Below are 25,681 nucleotides of genomic sequence, written 5' to 3'. Positions count from 1 at the left end.
TAAGTACTTTTTATGAAAGGATAATGTTGGAAGAGTGTCTGTAGTTTTATCTAACGTCATGGTTTACTTCACGTTATGATCTGCTTCCTAACCTGAGACACCACTGTATATTGCATCATTTATTGTTGCTTCATGAAGTGACCCACCAGACTGTTTGAGGTGTCAATTCAGAGAAAAAGTCTACATTAGCATGCAACATGGTTTCATTCACGCTGTGATTTGAAAAAGTTTATATTTTGTCAACTGTCTTGAAAGATTGACAGACATTAATTGGATCTTAACTACTTCACAGCACTGCTTGTTAACAGAGCAATAAATAAAGCTACAGAGTCTAGTGAAAACGAATCAGAATTATACCAATTATAAGTAGGCTACTAGATAACATGTTATAGGCATCGTATAAGAAATCTGCAACAATCTCACCATCAAATCGTACAATAATAGCAATGAAATTATTCTGGTTGATGTTTGGAAGGCTTTTATAAAAGTAGTCCAATACGTGAATGGTCTCCTACCTGTTCGATCAAACGTTTTATCACATTTAGGGCATTTCAATAGCTTTTTGCTGCCAATCTCAGAGATGATGGGGGATAATCCTTCAGGATAGTTTCCAAGAGATTCTGTATTCATATGTCCCACTTCCGTGTCATCATGTTCTTTATCACTAGCCTCTTCCCCTTCAGTGTCCTCACTAAGAGTCTCCTCTTGTAGATCATCCTCATCTGCACAAAACTCACTGTCAGAATCATCAAATCCATTTCCCTCCGACTCTGCTCTATCTGCACTAATTTTCTCTGAGCTGCCATCAGATAGGATATCACTTTCATCGTCACTGTGCTTAAATTGCGGGAGGCACTTGCGACTACGTGCTGGCCGCTGCATGGAAAGTTCTGCTTCCTCAAGAACATGGACCTCCTGCTCTTCTTCCAGTGGAGAGGACTTGTGTGCTTTAGTTAAGTGGTTATCTAAAGACTTTTTGTAACAGAAACTGCGAGCACACAAAGAACACTGATGATCAGTTGTCAATTTGTTACATTCATCTACAGTTTTTACCGGTGACAGTGTTTCAGCTGCAACTTCAGACTTCACATACATAGACCCATGTTCTTTAGCTAATAAGTTAACAGCATCAATAATGTCTAAGAACTTTGCTGCCTCCAAGACCAATGGTATTTCGTTTTCATACACACAAAACTTGGATGTGTAAAGAAACTCGAGCAAATGTTTAAAAACTGAATGAGTGACATGGTCTAGAGTGACAACTCCAGTGGGAGGGTTCTTGCTCAGATATGCATGAAAATAGCTGCTGCCAACTGCAACAACTACCTTATGGGCACAAAAATCTTTGCCTTCAACTTTAATAACCAAGTCACAGAAAGAGGACGGTTTCTGTCGATCATCATTAAGATACTTAAGCAAATTGCCATTGTACTGCAAAGAACTTATGAGCTTCCTTTTATCAGAGAGCTGTGGGACTGTCTGGGTACATTCAGGTGGGTCCGGAATTAATTCCTGTATGGATTGATTGCTGAGGTCAGCTGCAAAATGTTCTGTCAGAGTAGGTTCAGTGGTATTCTTTCGATCGCAGCAAGTTCTCTTGCTACCATGAGTCTTTAGGATCCTTCTTCTTTTCTTCATTGCAATACTGTGATCGGAACATTGAGGCTTTCATAAGGGGTTTAAGCACTTGTATGGATCAAACGTTCTAGATTTCAAATGAGTTTCAGAACCTGAAAATGACAAATAATTAAATGTTGTAATTCAACTTTGATTTTTAGCAGATTACTTTTTTTTTTAACTTTTTTTTAAAAAAAAAAAACAATTGTATTTACTTTGCCAAGAAAAAAACCTCAGTTCATACATATAAGGGTAATACATGCTATGCTTTGGCATATTAACATTAGATCTGTATTGCACTTTTCAATAGTTACTTCAACGCCAAGTATCTGTATAGGTTTGTTTTGCATGCCCCATAGTAGGAATGCTGTACCCAATTAATGAAGGGGAATGAAGTTGCCACAAGGGCTGTGCATTTTCCCCCACAAGTGCTGCGATTTTGTCAGAGGCTAGGATCTCCCAAATGTTCCCCCACCACATCGCTATTATGGGGCCTTCTGGGCCTTTCCAGTTACGGTCTAGGGACATATTCACTGCAAGCAGGACATAGGTAATAATGTTAGATTTAGTATCTGTGAGAGGATATACCCCATCTCCAAGGTCCCCCAGCAGGGTAATTTGTATTTGTAGCTATTATATTTATATAGCGCCTTAATCCAAGGTGCTTTACAGTTTAACAACAAGAATACATCAAACATGGAACAGTAGAAGCAAACAATATACATGAGTCAAACCAAAAAACAGTATGTAGAACAATTTGCTTATGAGTAGAAGGAGGAGAGGAGGAGGAGGATAGGGAAGGAAGGATGAGGGAGGGAGAGTAGGGAGTAAAGTGAGTAGTAGGAAGAGAGGTCATAGGAAAGAAGGATGAAGATGAATAGAACTAAGATGGTGTTCTTAAGGGAGAGAGAGAAAGAGAAAGGGTAAACAAGGGGGAATAGGGTGTTGGGGAGGGGAATGAAGAAGGAGTGATTTCAAGGAGGAACGGAAGGAAGCATAGGTAGGGATGGAGCGTATAGAAAGAGGCAAGGCGTTCCAGTGTAAAGGGGCAAGGAGCTGAAAGGAGCAGAACCGAGAAGAGGCACAAAGTGGTGTGGGAACAGAAAGTAAGAAGAGATCAGCGGAGCGAAGGGAGCGCGAGGAAGTGTGGAATGAGAGAAGAGAGGAGAGATATGGAGGGGCAAGGTCATGAAGAGATTTAAAGACAGAGGAAGTGAAGTTGGGAGTGGAAAGGAAGCCAGCCTAAGTTAGATAGTGAGTTAGAGATAGAGTCAAGGCAAGAGAGAAGGCAAAGGGTACGGATTGCAGAGTGGTAAAGGGATTTGAGGGGGGCAAGGTGGGAGGCAGGGAGACCGAGGAAGAGGGAAGAACAATAGAAGAGGTGAGAAAAGATGAGGGAGGAGATTAAAAGTTTGGTAGCATGGAAGGTGAGAGAGGAACGGACTTTACAGATATTAAAGAGGTGGTAGCGACATGTGCGAGAAGTAAGGGAGGTATGATGGGAAAAGGAGAGGAAAGGGTCGAAGTAAATGCCTAGATTACGAGCGTGGGTAGAGATAGGAAGGTTAGAAGGGGGAAAATGGATAGGAGTGGGAGTGGGGGAAGGAAGTGTGTTAGAGGGAAAGAATAATACTTCAGTTTTATCAGTGTTAAGAGAGAGATAGTGAGATGACATCCAGTTTTTAATGGCGGTAAGACAGGAAGAGAGTTTTAGATGTAGGTCAGAGGTAAAGGAAGAAAAGGAGAGATATAGCTGGGTGGGGATCCCTCATTAAAAAGTTGGCCAAGCTCCTTAGGCCCTCCTCTAATCTAATAGGTGAACACAGACTTCTGCATACCAGGGGTGAATTCGGGATTGTGAACGATGGGCGAGAGAGGGCCCCATCTCTTCGTCGCTATATTCCAGCAGGTAAGTGTGTGGTGGCTTGTAGCGGATAAGAGTGTATACCGTCGGTTCCTGGGCCACTTTCATGAACGGAAGCTGCCACAATGGGAAGTGAGTAGCGCCTGCTCTATTTGTGACCATATGGGTGCATCCCTAGACTGACCCCATGAGCAGACGTGGGAGAGTTGTGAAGCCAAAAATATCTGTAGACGTCTGGGACCTAGACCTACCAGTCACTCTTTCCTTAGCTAGACCCTCTTTGCTATTCTGGGTATACGATATTAGGATGATAAACGTGAGAATCTTCACCTGGAGTGAGTGTAGTTTTTGCATTGTGATATGGGTTGGAACGGCTGTCACTCGCCCCAGCCATGAAATTGTTTGCTTGTCCCATCTTTTTAGGTCGGATTTCACTTCTGCAAATATGGGAGGGTGGAGTTAGCCTCATATAGTGTTTTAATGGTACTTGGGATGTTGACACCTAGGTATCCAATTTGATCCTGTTTCCACGATATTGAGCAAAGCTCAGCAAGCTCAACTAGTTCCACTAACGAGAGTGCTATTGCCAGGCTTTGAGATTTGGAATAATTGACTTCAAACCGAGAAACCTGGGCGAAACTACTAAGCTTATCCATCAGGGCTGCCGCTGATATACTATGCTCAGTCAAAGTTATCAAGATATCCTCAGCGTATAAAGAAATGTTATATTCCTTTTGTCGGAATGGGATGCCTCTAATACCGCAGTTGTTTGCAGATACGAGCGGTAAATGGTTCCATTGAGAGGGGGCAAGGGGTATCCCTGTCTTGTACCTCTGAGAACCTTAACTAGGTGAGTGTATTGCCATTGATTAAACCTCTAGTGGTGGGTGCAGAGTAATTAGCTAGTATGGATTGCTGGAATCTTGGGCCTTGTGGGCATTCCGGGCTAGGATTCCTGCTTTCAGACCCGAGGTTCCCGTGATTTCCACCAAGTTAAGGGTTTTCCCAATGTTGTCGTGCACGCAACGTCGGGCAACAAAGCCAGTTTGATCTGGGTGGATATGCAATGGTAAAACTGTCATTGGGTGTGCTAAGTATATTTATGCATCATTGATGAGGGCAATCGGACGGTATGAGTCAAGTGATTTGGGGTCTTTATTGGGGTTTCAGGATCCGAATAGTGGATGTTTCTTGCATTGTGTGTGTTGTCCCCCGCTACAGAAAACGTGTTAAAGAGTTGAGTTAAGTATGGGGAAAGAACCTCACCTCACAGTAGGTTCTATAGAATTCTCAGGTGAAGCCATCTGGCCCAGGAGTTGTTTTTAAGTGATTTGATGGCGGCTCTAACTTCCTGCTCTTGGATCGGCTGTTCAAGTTGCAATGTGCAACAGTGGGGGTGGCTGTACACAGTAGACCCTCAAGGCCTCTAATCTGGAGAGGCTGCATCAGTAGACACAGCACAGTATTTATGAATCCAAGCCAGTTTGCTTCTTCGACTAAGTGTAGGTGTAGGTAGCCCTCGTCATCTAGCAAGGTTGTAATATTATTTTGGGCTCTGCGTTTAGCCAGTTTGTGTACTAGGGTTTTGTTTGCCTTTTTACTCCTAGCGTAATAATGTGGTTTGATTTTCAGTGAAGCCTGTGCCTTTCTTTCCGTGAGGTGAGCTTCTAATTTCACTCTGGCTGTTGTCAGTTGACGTCTTGCTTTAAATGGATCCTGAGAGTTTGTGTGCCTTCTCCTTTATGTGTACCTCTTCTTCTAGTCCCTAACCAAGGTAATTCTAGCTTTCGTGTACGTCGAGTTTACTGTCAGTAATTCAGCCCAGACCACTGCCTATCTAACAGATAACCCCTTGTGGGGACATTGCAGACAGCAAGGAGAAGCATTTGAATCAGTCAGCACCAATCTTTTCAAAAGCTAGAATATTGAAATGATCTACAGTTGTTGTGCTGTAACACTGACATTTGCAAGGATGTGTGGGGGAAGGAAGGAGAGCCACACTTGAGAAATAAATTCTTCATAGTGCTTGTGGTAGGTCAGTGCACTTCTAAGCTTTCACCTCAAACTTCCTCCATTTTGAACCAAGCAGTATCTTAATGCAGGGTTAGCTAGCACTGATCACTTCATAAAATGCAACAGAAACCAATGCCACTGCAGTGCTCGTCTTAGACCAGTCCCCTCCCATGCCTTCAGCACTCTACAACCAAAAATAACTGTAGAGTGGGTTGCAATGCCCTAGCCATTTTAATGCACTCAATGCAGGAGCAAATTCCGTGGCAGCTTTTTCAGAGATAATTAGAGAGCACCATGTGCATCTGCCTCTATTGATCCCTGAACCATCACACTATCTAGAGCAGAACAGTTATTAGAAAACTGAAATAAGTGGGACAGGAGGACCGCGACTTGAGCAGGACCATTAAGACTTTACAGAGACCACTGAATGATTGTCAACTCAGCAGAGAGCCAGTGGCAGTGGTCTTATGAATTGATCCACAAGACCCTAAACGGGAGCCGCCAGCTGCATTCCACTTCGGGTGCCTTCTGACGCTGTCAGTCGGCCAATGCTTCAGTAGCGGATTCTCCATCCGATTCACTGGAGATGCTACAGAAGCCGCCTACAATTTTAGTGCCCACCCTACTACCTGGCAGTCATACCAACAGTATGCCAGCCCGGAGATGGTTTATGATGTGACCTATTGAATGCTGTGGTGCACTCTGCGCTGGAAGGGGAAAGAGAACTGGGGGATGGAGTGTGAAGGATTAATCAACATAACTACAAGGACACTAAATATCTCCAACCCTCCACCCACCTCAGCTTAAACTCTGCAGAGCCTGTTAGAAATGGCTGACAGAGCCAAGTGAACTCCACCTACATGGACACCAGATCTGGCTAAGCAGTGGCAGTGTTAACACCATTTCAGATCCTTCAGGATACCAGTTGTGAAAACGCATTTTGAAATGCATTCTATGTACGATGGGTTATCATGAGATTAATCCATTAAATTTGTTTATCCATGCATTCATTTTTTAATGTATCTAGAATAGGCCATGTGAGCACTATAGTTTTGGTCTAAGCTATCATGGTTCCACGTTTGCTGACAGCCATGTGATTTACACCATATGATTTATATGTACATTTGTCATTTATAGCACATTGTAGCTTAGCTTTTGGGTGCTATAGAATGTGCCCCGTCTCTGTCTGAGTGCGCAGAGAATTGTTCTTGCACAGTGTAAGAATGTTTTGATAACATTCTTCTTGGCATAGAAAGAAAGACAGCCTTAGCTGGCTGACTGCAGGGTGAGAGAGAAGGTTTTAGCTGAGTAGGAGAAAGAATATTTTGGGTTCTGCAAGCAAACGATACTGCTGCCCCAAGGTCTCAATGCGAGAATGTTAGCAATAGCTTGCGGTTCTTAGAATAAATTCGAGAGACATGTCACTGTGACTGGTAAAGTCCATGCCATAACAAATGTATGCAAGCACGAAGTATAGAAGTGTACGAAGGTAGACATGCCGTTTTTAGTTCTTACTGCTCACATATGTAGAAATGAGTTTGTCACAGCACTACAATGCTAATGTATAACTGGGGTTTCTGTTGAGTAGAGAGTTAGACAGCAGTCAGACAGCAGATTCAGACGAGAAGCGATCGAGTCAGACAGCAGATTCAGACGAGGGTAAATGCAGATGAGGGGAATAGGAGTATTGGAGAGCTGCTGTTGGAGAGCTAGAGGGAAGGTAGCTGTCTTGTCAGCAGGGGTTGGAAGAGCTGTGTGGGACAGAGAAATGCTGCGAGCTAGTAGGGGTTTTGCTATTTGCTAAAGATAGAGAGAGAGCATTGCTAGAGATGCAGTAGGTTAGGCTCAGCTGGTCTGAGAACTGGAGCTAGGAGAAGCCGGAAGGTCTGGGGTGGGTAGTTGCACACATGCTTAAAGAGTGCTATTTGCTTGCTTATGTAGCGATTAGTGACATTAGTAACATGCAATGCAAGGCATGAAGAAAAGATGCAATTTTGCTTTGAAATGACCCAATTTCCTGTGTCTTTGTGATTCTGCCATTCTTGTTTTGTTTTCATAGAGATATCACCATTTCTGGTTTCACACAGTGGTAATTGGTGAGTCACTGGATAACTCCAACATTACAAAGCTTTTGTGACGGCACAGTATACATCCTATGTTCAGCTTCGTTTTCAAGACTGTGGGACTCATTACGAGGTCGGCAGTAACCCGTTGGTGCTACCGGCCGGTTGCCGCCGACCTGGAAACACTGAATACGCAGCCCGACTTCTCGGTGCCACAGGGACATTACAAGTCCCGGCAGAGCGGGAAGTCAGGCAGGGGATTCAGTAAGTTTCAATTTCCATGGAGTCCAATAGGACTCCATGGGAACGGGGACTCGGAAGCACCGGTACCATTGCTAATGGTGCCAGTGATTCCATGTCAACTCTGCCTACCGGGTCCGTTGCGCCCGGCAGGGTCAGACCTGCTGGGTGCGGCGGTCCCAGCAGGCAGACTTGTAGTGTGGCGGTCCAGAAACATGGGTGCCGGTAAGCTTACACTCGTAATGAGGCCCTGTTTCTCACTATCCAAACACTGTGCAACGCAACGTGAAATGGTCTTGTTAAATGCAACTTCTGCCAATTTGGAGGCTTAGTGAAGCATCGTTGTGGAAAAAAACTGAGAGAAGGCAAGTTCACAGGAAAGAGGAAGAGGTAGGTGCAAATCTTGAAGCATTGATAGGTGCAGGCCAGAAGTACCAATGGCTTGTGCGTGTATGTTGTTTAAGTGGTTCATGGTGGCGAAATTGAAAATGTTCATATCTAGAGGGTAACTCCAAGTGTTGGTAAATTGCTTAACACGAAAAAGAGTGCTCGTCAGGATGTCTTACAAAACCTGCTCCTCCCGTCCAAACCTATGCTACCCTACCATCTTCCCTACCACTATTGCTGAAAGATAACAAGAACTTGGCCAAGGAAAGAATTATTCCTGTTTTTGGTTGGATTTCTGCCCACCCAGAGAGGTCTTGCTGCTTTTTGAGGCCCCAGGCATGCTGCTGTAATTCAAATGCTGTTTAGCCTTTCTCTTTTCTTGATGGCGTTTGGTCTGACTCTCTACCCAAATGTTTTGTTCTCCCAGTCAATCAGCCTGTCTAGTAGGGATGTAACGGTATAACGGTATACCGTTAAAGATACTGTGCACCACTTAACTGACCAATAATAACCGGCACATTGTTTATACCGGTATACCGTTTATACCGTTAAGTGTGCTTTTCAGTCTGATTTGGAAAGGCTGCAGAAAGCAAGTGCTGCGCAGTCTTGGTCTTGCACTGTTGGATGTGCCATCTGCCAAGTAGTTTCAGTTGGAGCAGTTTTTAATGCCATTCCATAAACCACATGTGCCTGACACAATCAATATGTTAGCAATAGGAAGAATAAATACAGTGCCAAGAAGGAAAAGGGTTTACTTTGGGATGGCGACTTTGGGGTTCATATATTTATAATGGATAATGTTTGCTAAACATATGACAATGGGGGATTTCCCTGGTTCTATCATTGAATTTACATATAATAAGTCACACTGCAAAATTCACTCATCTCTGTGGGTATTCACTGCTGCCATACCAAAGGTGACATGTCCGTGTTTACTGAACACCTTTTGGCCCGCAAGTAAACTAAAGGCTGTCACATAAAGAGAGAGTGTGTGTGTTCATGCGCACACGCGTATACTACCATCAGACTCGATTGATCTGTGGCGTGCAGGTTATCAAGATGGCAACATGTTCATCTTCACCAGTAGCCAGTGGGGGAGCCAAAAGCCTAAATGACCACGTAAGAAAAGCTATTAAGTTTGCTTTGCCAGTCGCAGCAGGGCTCTCCCCTCCTCTCCACACGTGTGTTCGTGTTTAGTGGAAGCAAGGGGTGACATTTCAGTGGAAAGGATGTTTGAAAAGCCCAATTCTGGTCCTGGGTGCCTGGTTTTGTTTGTGATGATAAATCTGACAGTTTATGACCTTTTACAAAATATTTGTTAAGATTAGTTAACTCCACCTGCTATACCGCGATAACCATGATATACCGTCATTTGGCAAGAAGGTTATCGTACCGTCATAAAACTAATACCATGACACCCCTACTGTCTAGCCTGTTAAAACAGTTCAAACTCATGTTTATCTAATGCTGCTGGATCTGTGCTCCACATTGGAGACAACAGTCCCTAGTGATCGGAGTTTGCTGCATTTACATTACTGAAAATATGTTTCATCCCAGCTCTGGATCTCATTCCCACCTTGTTTCGGGCATTTTCCTTGTTAACCATTGCTTGGTTTGCAGGATTTCTTAACCTCTTATGGCATATCTTGTGTCTTAGCCCAGCTTGGGCTGTCTGGCTCTTCTGCCCTTCCTCGCTCAAAGGTTTTCTCACCCCCTCCAGTGGTATCTGGCTTCTCAGTCCTGCATGGGCTATGTATGTTGCCTCACTGCCTTCCGTAAACCCCTTGAACTGTGCCGCGTGCCTGCTTTTTGGCAGAAGAGGTGGTCTCTACCGCCAGCTCAGAGTCGCACCTCTGACTAAATTCCGGTCGTCGTGGTCAGGTCTCATCGGTGCGGTGGGATGTCGGCATGCCGCTTCTGGCATGGCTTCAGTACACTTCGCCTCAGCGGCTCGGAGCTCCTTGTGCTCTCCGCCTTCCTTGGAGTGGCAGAATTCCATTGGCCTCCCGGTTCCTTCTGCACACTACACGTGGCTCTGTCTAAAGGTTCCTCATGGGAGTGCGACACTCGCTCCTCTATGCAGCTATGCAGGGGGGGGTGTCTCTCTTCCTCTCTCCCTCTCTTTGCAGCTGTTCAAAGAGGATAGAATGTGGCTATGCTTGTGGGCTGGTTGCGCATTGACATAATCTGAGTAAACATCCATAAAGTGCCAAGTGTCACAAACGCCAGCATTCAACCTCCAGGAGAGATGAAAGTGCAAGGTTGAAAGTTCGTAACAGGTGCAGGCCTAACAGTGGCGTTACGCAACCTATCCATGACCCTCAAGGCCATGCCTCCCCCGCCCCCAGAAAAACACACACAAATGCTCCCCATCATCCTCCCACTCTAATGGTGTTTTTGCATCTTACATTTTCCTCCAAGGTCAATCAAATTAGATTTGCCGTTGCTTCCTCTCCACCTGCTAGCAACCCCAGCCTTTTCTCATTATCCCACTCTCTCACACTGAACCCAATACGCATCCTCTTGCACCCATCATGTCTTCCTGCCTCATTCTTCAATCCATCCCTTGCCAAAGCCATCTTCCCTGCTTGCTATAACACAGCTACTGTCCTTCCCATACTAAAATAACCCATCGGGAACCCTCTTTAACACTGCTTGCTTTCCTGCACCACAAGTCCAAAATCCATAGACGGCCGATCATCAAGTTGTGCTGTTAACTACTTTAAGGTTCACACACTTGGAAATTCTGACTGTTGCAGACGTGTGAAGTATTTTTAATAAATGCTGGATTCCATTTTTGCATTCATGTGCTCCTTCAAGCAAACATTTCAGTGGTAAGCCTGGGTAGCACCTATTCACCAACTCTTTATATTCACAGTTAATGTCACTGTGAGCCAATTCCGCTGCTTTTTGTTGTGCTGCTGTGTAATATAATTCAAAGTTAGGGACACTCAGCCCTTCTTTCTTTAGTGGTAGCAGAGCAGCTATGCTCACTCTGGGAACTCCTCCCACCCAAATCAGCCATGTTAGTATTTGATCTAACAACGTAAAGTGGAATCAGCAATGGGAGTGCTTGGTACACTAGACCTAACTCGCACCCTCCTTATCAGGAACAAAAATGAGTTGTACCAGTTCGAATGTATTCCGGACATAATCCCAAAATCTTCCAGTTCTTCTATTCCTTATTCTACATGCCAGCGGTTCCAACGCCAATGCAAATAGAAGTTCAGAAAAGGGGCATCCTACGAAATACCCCCGTTGGAGCTCCAACTGGAGTGAATAGATCTTTATAGCTACTATTCGTGCCACTAGTTTAGTATACAGCACCCTGATCCATTTTTATCAATATCGGTCCAAACCCAGATCTCTTCAGTGTTGCAAATAGGAAATCCCTGTTCCGCAAATCAAAAGCCTTTTGGCATCAAACTTGCAACTTCTTCAGATCCTTCCCTATCTGCATTGAATTCTAGCACAGCAAACAGTCTAGGTAGGTTTGACATTGCATTTCTGCCCAGTATTAAGCACCAGGCGAACGATCACCCTCTGTATAAAAGTTGTGCCAGGATTGCGCTGAGTATTTTTGTGCCTGTGTTTAACAGCAAAAGGGGTCTATATGAAATTGGCAAAGCCATCTTTTCCCGGTTTAAGGAGGACTGCCCCTCATGCCACCTGATTCGCTAGACGATGCCCGTCCCTCTCCTCTCCGCTCCCAGGTACAGCTTTACCCCTCCTCCGTCCCCCTCTGTATCCTACCCTGTTAGGTAAGAATTGGTGCTGTCACACTGTGTGAGACTACACAACACTTATCTGCTTGGTATTAGGTAACCCACCTTTTGGTATAGGTATGTACTACACAAATTGGTAGTGTGACTGAGCAGTCAGGCCTATCTCAAGAATGTGAGCTGTAGAGCTGTACAAATTAAATCCGTAAATAGAAGTAGCCAAGCAATGCTTACACTCAAGGTTTCAGTTATAAAGTTATTTAACACCAATTTTTAAATAAGCGTTCTTTAAAAAGGCAATTTGTTGTAACAAGAAAATATACTTTAAAATGACTTTCCAGAATCAAAACAAGTTAGTGGATAATCTTTGGATAAGCTTCTTACACAATTCCTATACCCTGAGGTGACTTCAATCACAAGGATAGGAATGGCATTTATACAGCTCACTAGAATACTTTGCAGAGTCTGAGGTTGCAGAAAGGAAATTTTAGTGAAGGGAAGGAAAATGGTTAGACAGTTTCTCAGTATATGTGAGGACAACTAAATCTTCCAATGAAATCTAGATAAGACTTTGCCAGCGGTAACAGTATACAACAAGCTACCACCTATGAGGGACAAACAGCATTAATGGCTCAATGGACGAGAAGAGTCTTCAGGGAGCCAGGACAGCCACAGTCATTTGGGACATAGTCTATGGATCAGAGGCACTTCTTAGATCAAAGTCTTGCACAAGGTTGGAGAGTCCTTAGAAAAATTATGTGTAGGGTCACAAGCTGTTAATCCTGTGGGAAGAGAGTTGAAATCAACTCTAAAAAGGTAAGCCAATGTAATCCCCAACTGAGAAGAGCGCGGCTAAAAGGCAATAAGGTAAGTACCCCAAGCCTAAACAGTATCTTCAGTATGGTTTGAAGGTGAGTGGTCCAGCTGGATTCTGTCTTGCTAGAGCCATGCAGACCCTTGTTCCTGAGCTTCAATCGTGGGGACAAGAGGGAGGACGTCTGGAGGGCTCCTGCAGCGGTACTTGGGTGGTTGTTAGCAGCTACGGACTCTTTTCGGTTCAGTGGCATTTCACGGTTTCAACGCTTAGCAAACAGCACTGTTGTGGATCTTTGACACCGGGTGCAATCTCTTTGCTCCTTTGGTCCCGCACTCTGGTGAGATGACTCTGGATCTGGAGGTCCTGCTTCTGGACGGATCTTAGGAGTTCTTAGGAGTCTCCTGGAGCTTCTAGCTGGATACATTCCGCGGCAGACGTTGAGCTTAACTACAGACACTTAACCCCTGGCATTGGGCTTCCGAAGCAACGGAGAGGCACAGCAAGTCGGGGATGGTGGTCCAGTGGAGTTTGTCTCAGGGTTAGTTGGTCCCACTAACCCAAGGGGAGAAGTCATTCCATCTGGAGCTTCTCTGTCAAAGTGAAAAAGGAGGTCAGCACAGCAGCAGGGCTTCAACGGGCAATTCAAAAGGTCCAGGAGGTTGCAGCAAGCTTTGTTCGTGGTTTCTTCCTCGGGTGTTTCTCCCAGTGGTTGACTCTGCCTGTAGTCCCAAAACCCTTGCCTTTTAAGCAGGTTTCTTCCATTCATGCACAGCCTAGGCTGTCAATCACACAGCAGGGTGGCTGTCCTGAAAGGACAGCAGGCCAGCCAATCAGGACTAGTTGCATTCAGGCATTCCTAGAGACAAAGGACAGGGGAATTTTGGGACCCTCCCTCACAGCCTGTCCTTCCAGACACACTGGAGCCAGGGCTGAAGCATGCCAAAGGCAAGACAAACAAAGGGCTCAAACCTGTCTCAACGAAAAGAGTAAAACCCAAGAAAGACCTCACAAACAGAAAATTAAAAAAGAAGAAAGGGGCCATTTTGACAAAATGATCACCCATGGGTGGTGTACTGCAGCTGAGGGCTCAGCCTGCAGTAGAAAAGCACAATGGTAGGAAAAAGTAAACCAATGCCACCAGCCATTTAAAGTAGTGAGGGTAACATGGAAATGTTACATAAGAGAGTAGGATAAAGTCCTACTAGGTAACCCCCAGAACTCCACATAAGATGGGGCGTGCTGGACCTACAAAAGAGAAAAGGTAAGTAAAGTCAATTTCACTTTACGATTTTTGGGAACTGTAGTTCACACAAGAAAAAGGTAGTTAAACCTTATGAGAAATCTAAAAGGAGTCATCTGTAACACTGCACTAAAGGTGTTGTGTGTCACCATACAAAAACAGATGCCTATGGAGTAAAACATTGAAAACACAACATCAAAATAAGGTAAAAACACGTGAGAGTTAGAAAAAGGTCTCACTCGCTCCAGGGTTAAAATTAAAAAGTCCTAAATCCAGCAAAACAGCTGGGGGTCACTAAGGGTGAAGGGAATTAGCACAAAAATCAGAATTCTCCCTAACATACCCCCCGTTGTATATCTGTTCTGTTGTTATCACTGAAAAGCTCTCCGTTATGCATCTGTGATGTTGTACACCTCTGTAAAGTGCTCCGCTGATATAATAATCTAAATCTGATGCATTGAATGTGGAAGTAAAACCCCATTAGAAGCAGCTTGATAAAACCTCCATTATAGACTGGCTATTATTTCACTGAATACTCGATACAGTTCACAAGGGAGTTCCATCCATGCCAAGAGTCTCTATCCTCACCCTATGATGCCTTGAGCAAAATAGATCATCCTTCAAATGCTCCTCTCTTGGCTTGACGGGGACCTAATTTGACTGGGTTGCCTCTGGTCTGTCTAACTGCTCCATCTCCATTACAATTTCACTGAACTAAACTCCTCCTCTTCCACACCCTCATCATTGTGCCTTCACCAGCGATCAGTCTTCAGCCCACTCCTATTCATCCTGTAGACCTCATTCCTGGGTAACTTCTTTGCTGATAAAAAACATTATTCTCTTTTCCATCCTTCACCTGGACATCTCATAACACATCACCATCTGTGTCACAGTTATCCTACAGCGGATAGCTCTACACTGGGAGATGTAAAAAAAAAAACACAAAAAAAAACTCCAAGACAGATGTTAACTTTCTCCCTGTCTCCCTGCTTCTAATGCAAATTGTTCAGCATCTCCATCACAAAAGGGTCACATAGGGTTATCAGCAGTGACCTCAGACTCCACAATGTATCACAACTACAGCCACTGCTCAGGAGCTACTTCCTGAATATAAGGAGGATTTATCCCCACCTCTCTCATCATGCATCCAAGGCTGATTTTGTAACGTTTACTCGCAAACTCGAAACCTGCTCCTTAGTCTTGTCCTCTATTCTTTCTCCACTCAGTTTCACTGCACACACCCACTATAACCCCAGCCAGTTCCTCTCCCAATGCCATTCACTGGCACCATTTTGCATGGCTCTCCACGCTCAATTACGTTTGTCAAATTCTTACTACCACCCCCAATACCTTGCAGACTGCATCTCGCTTTACTCCGAGATACAACACTCTCCCCAAATACTCCGTGCCTTACACCCCCATGCCTTCTCCCACCCTAGTTGCCCTACTCCACCAGAATGCTTTCTCCTAACCATTAAAGCCAGCTTGTGAGTAGAACTCTTCAAAACCTACACTACTAGCTGGTGAGCCAGCGTCTCCTATCCCCACCCTGACCATGCCAAACTAAACCACATCACACCCCTCCTTAGTTGTCACTCAGGATTGTAAATATATATATTACTCAAACATAGATAATGGTTCAAGGCCCTGTATATTTATCCTATTTACATGTGTTCCCTAGTCAAAGCCCCGATCTATGTCCCTTTTTAATCTACTCCATCACCACCTGGTACTCACAACCATCATTAATTATAAAGACATTCCTACCGAGGCATTTCCTCAGTCATTTTTAAACATAACCCATTTTTGTTCAGAGTGACATCCTGATTGTTTAACAAATTTGAGAGGCCTTTTTATCCCGTAACTGAAGTGTAGCATGCATTTGAGAGAGCGGACAAGACTATTGATCCCAGAGGCCAGCCTTAATCTAGTGTTAGGATTGTTCATAAGCCCACCTGGGCCTGTGCTCGCTGGGTGGCACTGATGTCCTGTGCGCTAAAGGGGGCCTCCCATAGTTGAAACTGACCTTGCTGGGTCCAGCCTGAGGGGCAATCATGTTGGCACACTAGTGCTCACAGGTATCATTAGGGAAGGTTTCCTTTTCGTCTCCTCCCACCCCTAATTAATTTCAAAGGAACCTGTAATATATCTGTGCATGTTTTAGTATGCAGGCTTCTTTTGATAGGACTTGGGCCTTTTTAGCCCCAATCACCTGCTCAATTCACTTATTTTGTCTACTGGTCAGCCCCTGACTCTGCCAGTGCAGAGAGGGTTTTCATCAAATTTGCATGTTCCTTTGTAAAACAAGCCACCTTCAGCACAGTGTACAGGGACAATGGGGCTCATTCCGAGCCTGCCGGTCCAGAAACAACAGTGCCGCTAAGCTTACTGGCACCGTTGTTTCTGGACTGACATATTACAGGTCTGCATGCTGGAGCCGCTGTGCCAGACAGGTTGGACCCTGGCAGGCATAGCGGCAACGGTATGCAGACCGTAACAGAAGCATTGGCACCGTTCGTTGCTTCCGAGCCCTGTGGAACTCTATGGGAATTACAATTTACCGGCGCCTGACTTTCCGGACCGCCATGGTCGTAATACCCCGGTGTTACCAGTAAGTCAGGCGCCTGTAAATATTTATGGGTCCGGCGGCAACCCGCTGGTAGTACCGGCACGGTTCCTGCCAGACCCGTAATGAGGCCCACTGTCTTTCTTTTTGTCTTGCAATAGTTTTAATGCCTTTCTGATGTGCCAAGGACTGGAAGTTGGCAGTGAACAGTGTATTATAAATGTTTTCCAGTGCACTGCTGTGCACCATCTTTGTTTTGTTTACACAATAATCCTTTTTTCAGCACACTGTACTCAAAAGGTCTGCTCCTCGTGTTTCAAAACATGTCCTTTGGCCATATCTGGACAGAAACCTCCACAAGAGCAGGCACTCGTGGGATTCTGACCTTGGATTCCTGGTGAGTGCATTGGGTGACTGGAAAGGCCAAGGCAATATCTGCTACTGGGCAGATGTAGTATAGCTGGCTATGCATGACTGGACAGTCAATACATGTTTAAATGGTGCAGATCCTTCCCATTTCTGTGCTGGAGTAGCCCTCAACCAAGATTCCAAAGAGAGAAGACTGCACTGAGAACACCTGGAGGACTGTAGCTGAAAGAAACATCATTGCCCAAGCCATCCCCTGGGGATCCTCTCCTTCATCTCTAATGATCTGGGAAGACCTTAGTCAGTACCTTCTTCTTTATGTTTGTTGGTTTGTTTATTTATTTATAGTGCGCACCACACCCTGAGGTATCTGGGCGCGTTACAAGGATATGCAGTTTCATAGTTACACACAGCGAAAATAGAACAGGCAATACAGAATATATAACATATATACAAAATACACAGTAGGAAAAACAAAATAAGGTCATTTACAGGAAAAGGTCATTAATATCATTTATAGCAAAAGGGACTATGTACAGATAGGGCAGGCAAAACATAATGTTTGGGGAGCTAAGAAATGCTGAACAAAATTCAGATGGAGGACGGCTAATGAAACTAGTAGGGAGCTAGTGATGAGCCAGTTCTTCATATTTTTCCTAAAGTTGTGGAAGGATTGATTAGTTCTTCATGTTGAGGGGAGATTGATCCAAAGTTGGACAGCTAAAACCGGGAAGCTGCTGCTGCCTGCTTTTTTGAGTTTGTATCTAGGTACTTGTAGACATCCTGAGTTGGAGGATCTGGTAAATCGCGTGCAGTGTTTTATAGAAAATGTATTGGTAAGATACTCTGGGGCTGAATTATTGAGGCATTTATAGGTTAAAGATGTTGTTTTAAGTTGAATTCTTTCCTTGATGGAAAGCCAGTTGTCCCTTGTTATAGTGGAGATGTGTTGTCTGCGAGAAATGCTCAGGGCTGTTCTGAGAGCGTTATTCTGCAGGATCTGGAGTTTCTTGGTAATGTGTTTATTAGCCTCCAGGTATAGTGCATTACAGTAGTGGATTTTGGATAAGACAATGGCTCTGGCCAAAGTAACACAGCTTTTTTGTGGAGAGGAAGAGTTTGCAGGCACGAATGAGCTTGCAGGTTTATGCAGTTGCAGAGGCTATTGCGCTGACCTGTTTGCCCATGTTTAAAGAGGAATCTAGGTAAAAACCCAATGTTTTTACCTTGCTGGCGACTTTAATATTGTTTCCATCAATATTAAAGGATCGGTATTGGTCACCCAGTTTGGCAATATTGATAGTGGTGGCAAGGAAGAGGAGCTCAGTTTTCTCATCATTCAGGCATAGACCATGTTTGGCCATCCATGCCTGAATGATGAGGTAGAATCTATTAGTCCTTGTCATAGTCACCCGTCAGTGGAATAAGGATCTGGGTGTCATCTGTATAATTTGTGTAGGTGACACCCAGATGATCCAAGTCATCAAACAGTGGTTTGGTAAATGCATTGTACATGGTGAATGATACACACAATCCCTGAGGGACTCCACAAGATATGGGCATCGGGTCCGCTGCGGCCGATGCAGAGAAAACTCTCATAGACTTATTGCTTAAGAAGGACTTGATCCAAGGACTTGATCCAGGCTGTTGCTTCTGTTGAGAAGTGCGCCGTTGTGGAAAGGTGTTTGCACAGAATCTTGTGATCAACCAAATCAAAGGCAGTCGATAGATCCAGCAGGAGCAAGAGGGCTGAGTTTCCTTTATCTCTGAGGTCGTCAATTTGTATCTTAAGGTCAATCAAGGCCGTTTCTGTGCCGTGTTGGGGCCTGAAGCCTAACTGACGGAGGCCAAGTAGCTTGTTGGACTCCAGGAAGTTTTGTATCTGATTGTATGCTGCTTTGTCTATACTCTTTATGGTACTGTTGTGATTGGTCTAAAATGTGTAGGTATGCTAGGGTCGAAAGATGTTTTTTTAAAAAGAGAAAGCAACCATGAATTCTTCAAATTAGTAGGTACGGTGCATGTACGGAAGGAGGCATTTATAAGCAATGTGATAAAGGGAGCGAGTATGCACGCTGCATCCTTGAAGACAGAAGCTGGGCATGCGTCCCCTTGGCAATTTGATGGTTTGAGGTAAGCTATACTTTTTAACACCTCTTGGGGCGATACTGGAGTGAATTTTAGAATGTTAGGCCTAACCAGTCTCATATCCTGTAACATGTTCTCTCTTCTATGGACTTCAGAAGTGCCCCTGGATCCCCCATGGGGGCTGATCATCCACTAAAGAGGCACCAGCCCTGCAGCAAATATGGTCTCGAGTAGGAACTTGAAACCTGACAGTTCTTTTAACTTGTTCCCCAGGAATCCTGTCACCTGGAAAAGGGGTCTCACTTGAATATGTGTTTGACCAGAGCCAAGGTCTGAGCTTGACCACCGACTGGTTTCTTCAGCAACTTGCTGCTCCTGGGGGTTGTCTGTGGTAGTCGTCCAAGGAAGTCTGTTTTGTCCATGGGAGGAGGAGTGTTCTGGAAACAAATCTGCTTGAGAGCTTGGAACTCAAATGTGACACCTACTTCAGCTACTGTAACTGTAACCCTGGACCCTGTGTAACATAACCAACGGTAGGAGTAGTTAGACTCAGTGATTCTTACTCCCCTGGTGTGGCAATTCTTAGAGTCGGAGTTCAGGTGCTGAGTGGATATACATACCATATTTGCGGCCCACCTCGTCCCATAGGGATTGCTTGGGCATAAAAACCCCTCCCCAACACTGCGCTTACCTGGCCGTGGGCAGTGGAGTTCTGGCCTAGATTCCTCCCTGGGGATGTTTGTGCAAGTAGGAATCAGGATTGATACCCTTTCTTTTTCCAAACCTACCTTACCCAAAAGGTGCTTTTTTATTATAGTACAGGTGGTTTTATATATGTGTAACCACTTTTGCTCTGGCCACTTTATATAGAGGTTATAAATAATAAATCAAAGCAACAGTACAAATGTTTCAAGTAAATGGCTGTGTAGTCCACCTTTGGAACTATCTACTGCGTACATAAATGTGTATATATTAGTGTGTGTAGTATATAGTAGTCTTAAATGTTTACCTGCATGTGTTTTTGGCCCAATGAAGAGTATTTGTATACATCTGCGTGGATCTCTATGCGTTGCAAATTGTACGTATGTACGTACGGACCAAGCCCCTGTTCTCTTAGGTCTGACTTACTGCTAAGCCAACATTACCCAGAGAGAGTGTTTTAAGACCAAGTGTGAAAAACCCTTGCTCGTCCACTAGGTTGGCTACTCAGAACCCCCATATACCTGTGATAGTTTAGAAAAAAAAACTCATACCTGGTTGGTCTCAAGTCTATTGCAGGGGGGTGCGTTGTGTGAGTGAGACAACCAGCTTGGGACTGACCTCCGAAGCATTGCTTATCAGCACAGTTTTGTTTATTGTGGCCTGGTGGACCAGCAGGTTTGAAGGGATGAAGGTTGTGCTCTTCTATGATGTAATCACCTGGGTAGGAGGATACCATGAGTTGGTTGCCATTTCACAACTGAAATGCATAATGTAACTAGTAGATCTTAGTTGGAGGAAGCCAATTCTGGCTATAGCTTTAACTTGTGTTTCATGGTTAAGAAACTTAAACCTAAAAAAGCCACAGGTTTTGTCGGACTCTTCTTGGAGAAGGTTTCAATTTCTGTAGAAGCACACTGGTGTCAATCATTTGTTCTGTGAGACAGAAGTGCATGGGGTGAGGGCATTATGGTGAATCCTTCTGTTATAGGATCTGACATTTGGCAGAAGGTAGGAATAGTTGAGGAGGAAAACTGCAATAGCTTGCTAAAGTTGCCTATTTGAACCTTGCCTTGTACATCCATTTGTGCTACATATTATGGCAATGTGTATCTCGTGTGTCTTTTGTAGCATGCTTGAGGGTCTTACCAATTCATCATGCCGTCACTGTTACATTGGTTTGTGCCTTAAAGCATAATTATGTAATGTTGTATGTTACAGCATTTGTAAAGAAAAAAAAGGGTTATGTCTGCTTTGAAAATATATAAATTGTGTTTGAGTGGGGCAAAAGTCATAGCAATAAACACCTGCCCGGTATATGTTACCAATAGAAAAGGAGGCTATGCCTAATAAAACACAAGTAAAGTCCCACTGAAGCATGGTTTCCCACACAAATCAAGTACCAGGAAACGCGGCAACGGTTGGGAGGAGGAGGAGGGGGGGGGGGGTAGAGTTCGCGGCCAGGAGGGTATTTTCACATTTGTGGACAAGAACCAGGATGCTGCACAGTAATTTCTTTTTGATCATATACCAGTCTTGTAAAGGGTTTCAAAGCAAAATCTCAAGCATGTTTGATGAAGCGTGTACCAATGTGTTTATTTAAAAAAATAAAAAAATACACAGGTCTATCAATTAAGGAATACACAGGGTGCATGGGGATTAATTTATATATGGCACTGGTGGTTCTCCAGGTGCAGCACATACTGCACTTTTTATTGGGGCATCGGAATTATATTATTTTGAGAGTCTTAAATGTGAAGAAGAGACGTGTCAAAATTAGCAATCTTAAAATTGGTGCATTGGGGGGGCATGGCCTGGAGCACCAGCGATGTGGTCGCTCTCCTAATGGCCTCCGTGGAAGCCCACAGCTATAGCTAACAAAGGCGAAGTTTCAGCTAGCCCCACAACAAAAACAAACCTGGTGCAACATTAGGAATCCCCGGGCAGCAGGTGGGGAGAAAACGGGCAGCAGGTGGGGAGAAAACGACCAGCTAACAACCGCTGGAGGTCTGGAGCGGGATCGAGGAAGATCAGGAGGCCGCTGCTGGGGCAACACAAGATGGCGGGCGGACCCAAGTGGGGTTCCTACAGCTTCAGAGAAGGACTGTAGGCGAGTGCCCGCAGCCGCAAACAGGGATTGGGAGCTCCTGACCACCCCCCCGCGGCCCATCTGAATAGTATCCCGGACCGCCCCCACCCGAGACCGCTGCCTGGCCGCCCGCTCGAGGCGAGAAGAGCTCCGACCGTGCTGACCCGTGGAGAAGGGGCGCGACTAGCCCTCGAGTGGGGCCAGAGGACATTGGGAACCCCACCTATCCCCGCCGGTGAGCCGCAGCGGACCCAGGCGGCCCAGCTTGGCGATCGGTGCCGTGGTGGGAGCCTCAGCCATCTGGCCCCCCAGGAGGCACATCGGGCTGCCACTCCCCCCTCACCCCCTACCCACCTACCCTCTGGAGGAGGGGGACCAACTTCTGGTGGGGGCTCCGCCTCAGCGTCCTACCCCTGCATTGGAACGCACCAGACCTCCGGGACCTGCCTGCTGCTTGTTATTATGTAACAAAAAGAAAATGCAAAGTTCCACAAAAGGGCAAAACATCAGAGTGTGTCAAATAAGCATTCATAATGAAAAGAAGAGTTATTGGATGATGTTTTGTGCGTTTCAGTTTGTCTTCCAAGAGGTCACAGATTTGAGTAGCCACCTACCCAGATAAGTTATTTGTAATTCCCATTACTCCAAGTCCCACTCTTCCTTTTCACAGTACTGTACTCTTGAGGCACCAGCCTCCATGACAGGAAACCTTCACCAAATTAAATGAGTTCTGCATCTCCCGATGGAGGTATAAACACACTTTCTGTTCTCCTACAATCCTCAGTTACCTTTTCTCATATAGGATCATGGACACTATCATTCCCTTCCAGGAGGATGAGGCTTGTGGCTACCCCCTAGCCGGGTTGTGGCTACCCCCTCGCCGACGGCCCAAATACAGGTAAGAATATTCCTCGCAAACACATATTTCCTCAGAACTGCATACAGGAAGGCCCAATCATCCCTATCAAAGGCCGTCTCTGCATCCGAGGCCAGGAGCGTTGGATTAATACCCTTCCCTCGAGCCATGTCCATCAGATGTAAAGTCTTTCACAAGGCGTCTGCCCCTTGTATCCCCTTGATAAAACCAGCGTGATCGACCTGTACCAAACAAGGCATCCGATTCTCCAGTCTAGAGACCAACACCATAGTAAAAATCTTTGCGTTCAGGTTAAGCAGGGATATGGGTTGATAGGACCCACATGACCTTGGTTCCCTCCCATCCTTAGGAATCACAGTTATAAGGGCCCAGCGAAAGGACTATGGAGCCCTCACAGTCTCTAGAATGCGGTCGAACAAGTTAATTAGGTACGGGGAAAGAACTACCATGAAAGACTTCTAAAATCTAGTTGTGAAACAGTCATGAGCAGGTGCCTTCAGCCTGCATCCTCCGAACTACAAGAAGAACTTCCTCTAGCCTAAAAGGCGCATTCACCACTAATACATAGTCCTCACTTAACACCAGCAGTGTTATTCCCCGCAAACATGAATCAATCTGTGCCTCACCAACCCGAGCTATAGAGCCCTTCATAAAATTTGGCAAAGCACTCCGCTATCCCCTCGGAGGATCTAACAACTTGTCCATTCACCCCTTTGATCCTATTAACCGCCTTTCCCAGGCCCCCAGATAAGGTGTGTACTAGGACTTTTTATGCATGAAAATCTTGTAAATACGACAGCTTTATTATTTTCCTGTGTACATTTACACACAAGTTTAGAGCAAAGGGCAGTGTAAAGGTCAGGTTACTTGACAGAAACCAGAAGGCTTCTTTAGATCTTTATCTATATACATGATGTTATTCAAGCCATGGGTAAAAGTCTCCGAAGCAGAGTGTATTTCTCTGAAGCCTTTTAAAACGAGAAACTGCACAACATGATAAAAGGAATGGTTTCTTTCCATTCAGCTTCTGTTGTGTGTGTGTGGACCTCTGCATATTTATTTTGCTAGCATTTTAGGATTGTATAATTAATAAAATGGAAAACTAAGATGCAATTGAGAATTAATATTTTGTAGAGAAAGCAAACCAGTATTACACAATTGTATTTTTCAGAGTTCCGGCGATGTGTGCATAATCATGCAGAGGCAGATAATTTTTACACTCTAATTATGAAAACAGTGTGTAAAATGATGACTATGCACAGTCTATTTACATCCATTCAACCTTGCAGTCAATGGGGTACATTATTATAAATGGCCAGTGGCAGCAGAGTCTTTGCTCAAGGGTGAACGTCATTACACGTTTCACAGGTGTTCTAGCCTCTCAAATCTTCAAGACTACAATTAAAACATCCAAAACCTGACTCTCCACGAAGTGCTCTGTTAAAAAACCAACAAATGAAAGTTACATTTGTAATTGAAACAGAAACTCGGCAAAACCTACCCCTGTGATAATTCAGATAGGTATTTAACTTTATGTAGCACCTCATACATGTTTCGTTCAACAACTAGGTACTGTGATTATTAAACCTCACTCGATACTCAGTTAACCGACCTCTGAAGAATGTTAGCCAATAAGATAGCTAAAAAGGTTGAGCACTTGTTGCTGCAATCTGCGCAAGATCTGTAGGTTGCAGGTTCGAATCCTGACAAGGCCAACTCAGCCTTTCATCCTTTCGAGGTCGATAAAGGAGTACCGACTTCGGTTTGGTGATAATTGTTATAAATATGTTCTATGTACATCGCTTTGCCAAAAGTGCTATATAAATAACCATTTGACCATGTGATTAGGTATAGAATTTAGCATGGAGTGCTTGCCTCTCTTCACTGTTAACATTGGCATACCATAAGGTAGTAATAGCTCCAGGAAATGAGGACTTTCATTAAACATCAAAAGACAATTTTGCTATCGAACCTCAAAACACACAATGCAATTCATGCTTGCTTTACTATGTAATTGGCTAGGTCTTTGTGTTTTCAAGATTTAAATATATACAGGAGAGATCAAATGGCCAGACCTTAGAGAATTAATGAAAGGTGTATTCTGTCACAATGCAAAAATCTGCCGCCTAGTAATGATTTCCATACATGTCGACAGGATGTTACATACATTTTACTCTCTTGCAAGGGAGAAAAGTCATTTTTACTCTCTTAAAATCACATTTACTCCCAAAGTTTAAAAATAGGGAGTAAAATACTCCCACCTCAAAATCTTTTCTGGAGCACTGATCTTTCCGCCCTTTGACCCCGCAAGCGGGCCGTTAAGTCCATCCGATCTATCCCACTTTTCACAGTAGTTCGGTTTCAAGAATTGTAGTTGTCGCATAATCTTACCCAGCTCGAGGGATTTTGATTCCTCTCCTTACTTCTTGTATCAACCTCTCCCTGCCTTCCTCACAAACCTGTATTTTTTGCTCCAGGGAGTCAATATTGCCCCTCAATCCAATCCCAAGAAGATTCCTTTCCCTTTGCTTATTTGCACCTTTCCTGATTAATAATCCCCACCAGGTAGCCGTGGCCATCTCCCAAACAACAAAACACTGAAATACACTTGCACACAAATTCTTTTAGAAGATAAGCATAATGAAAGGTAAGTATAATTCAATAGAATGTTTTAAGAGAATTTATGGTGCAGGGGAAAAAGACTCAGCCTTGGTATCAGGGCTGGAATTCACTAGAATACAGAGAAATCCAAGTTATGGAAAACTACGGCCTCTGCACACTTTCCAAAGGGCAATAAGCCTAGGAGATATTTTGACAAAAATATTTTGACAAAAATATTTAGTCCAGGGTTAATAGCTTTTTCACAATAGATATTTCATAATCCAATAAGTAAAGGTGCTTTACAAAAAGTTAATTAAAAAAAATGCATTCAATGACTCCTTTTGGTTAGAGAAAAACAGGTCTCCTTTATAATATTTTCAAGTTGGCCCAACACGTTTCGAGATTCATATTCTCTTCATCAGGGGCATAGAT

At 44.3% G+C, this 25,681-nt stretch overlaps 1 protein-coding gene across 2 annotated transcripts in view; it reads right to left on the bottom strand.

Moving 5' to 3' along the window:
• Nucleotides 1-25,681, bottom strand: part of ZBTB41 (zinc finger and BTB domain containing 41) — a 744,921-nt gene that overhangs the window by 696,775 nt on the left and 22,465 nt on the right. For both annotated transcript variants that reach the window (XM_069641521.1, XM_069641522.1), the window contains one exon: nt 516-1,730. In XM_069641521.1, coding sequence (XP_069497622.1) covers nt 516-1,638 — 1,123 coding nt within the window. In that variant the 5' untranslated portion in view covers nt 1,639-1,730. The remainder of the gene's footprint in view (nt 1-515; nt 1,731-25,681) is intronic.

The sequence above is a fragment of the Ambystoma mexicanum genome, chromosome 1q, assembly GCF_040938575.1.
Source record: "Ambystoma mexicanum isolate Mex_15411 chromosome 1q, UKY_AmexF1_1, whole genome shotgun sequence".
NCBI lineage: Eukaryota > Metazoa > Chordata > Amphibia > Caudata > Ambystomatidae > Ambystoma > Ambystoma mexicanum.
The sequence above is the reverse complement of the archived record's forward strand: the minus strand, read 5'-3'. Positions and strand labels throughout refer to the sequence as shown.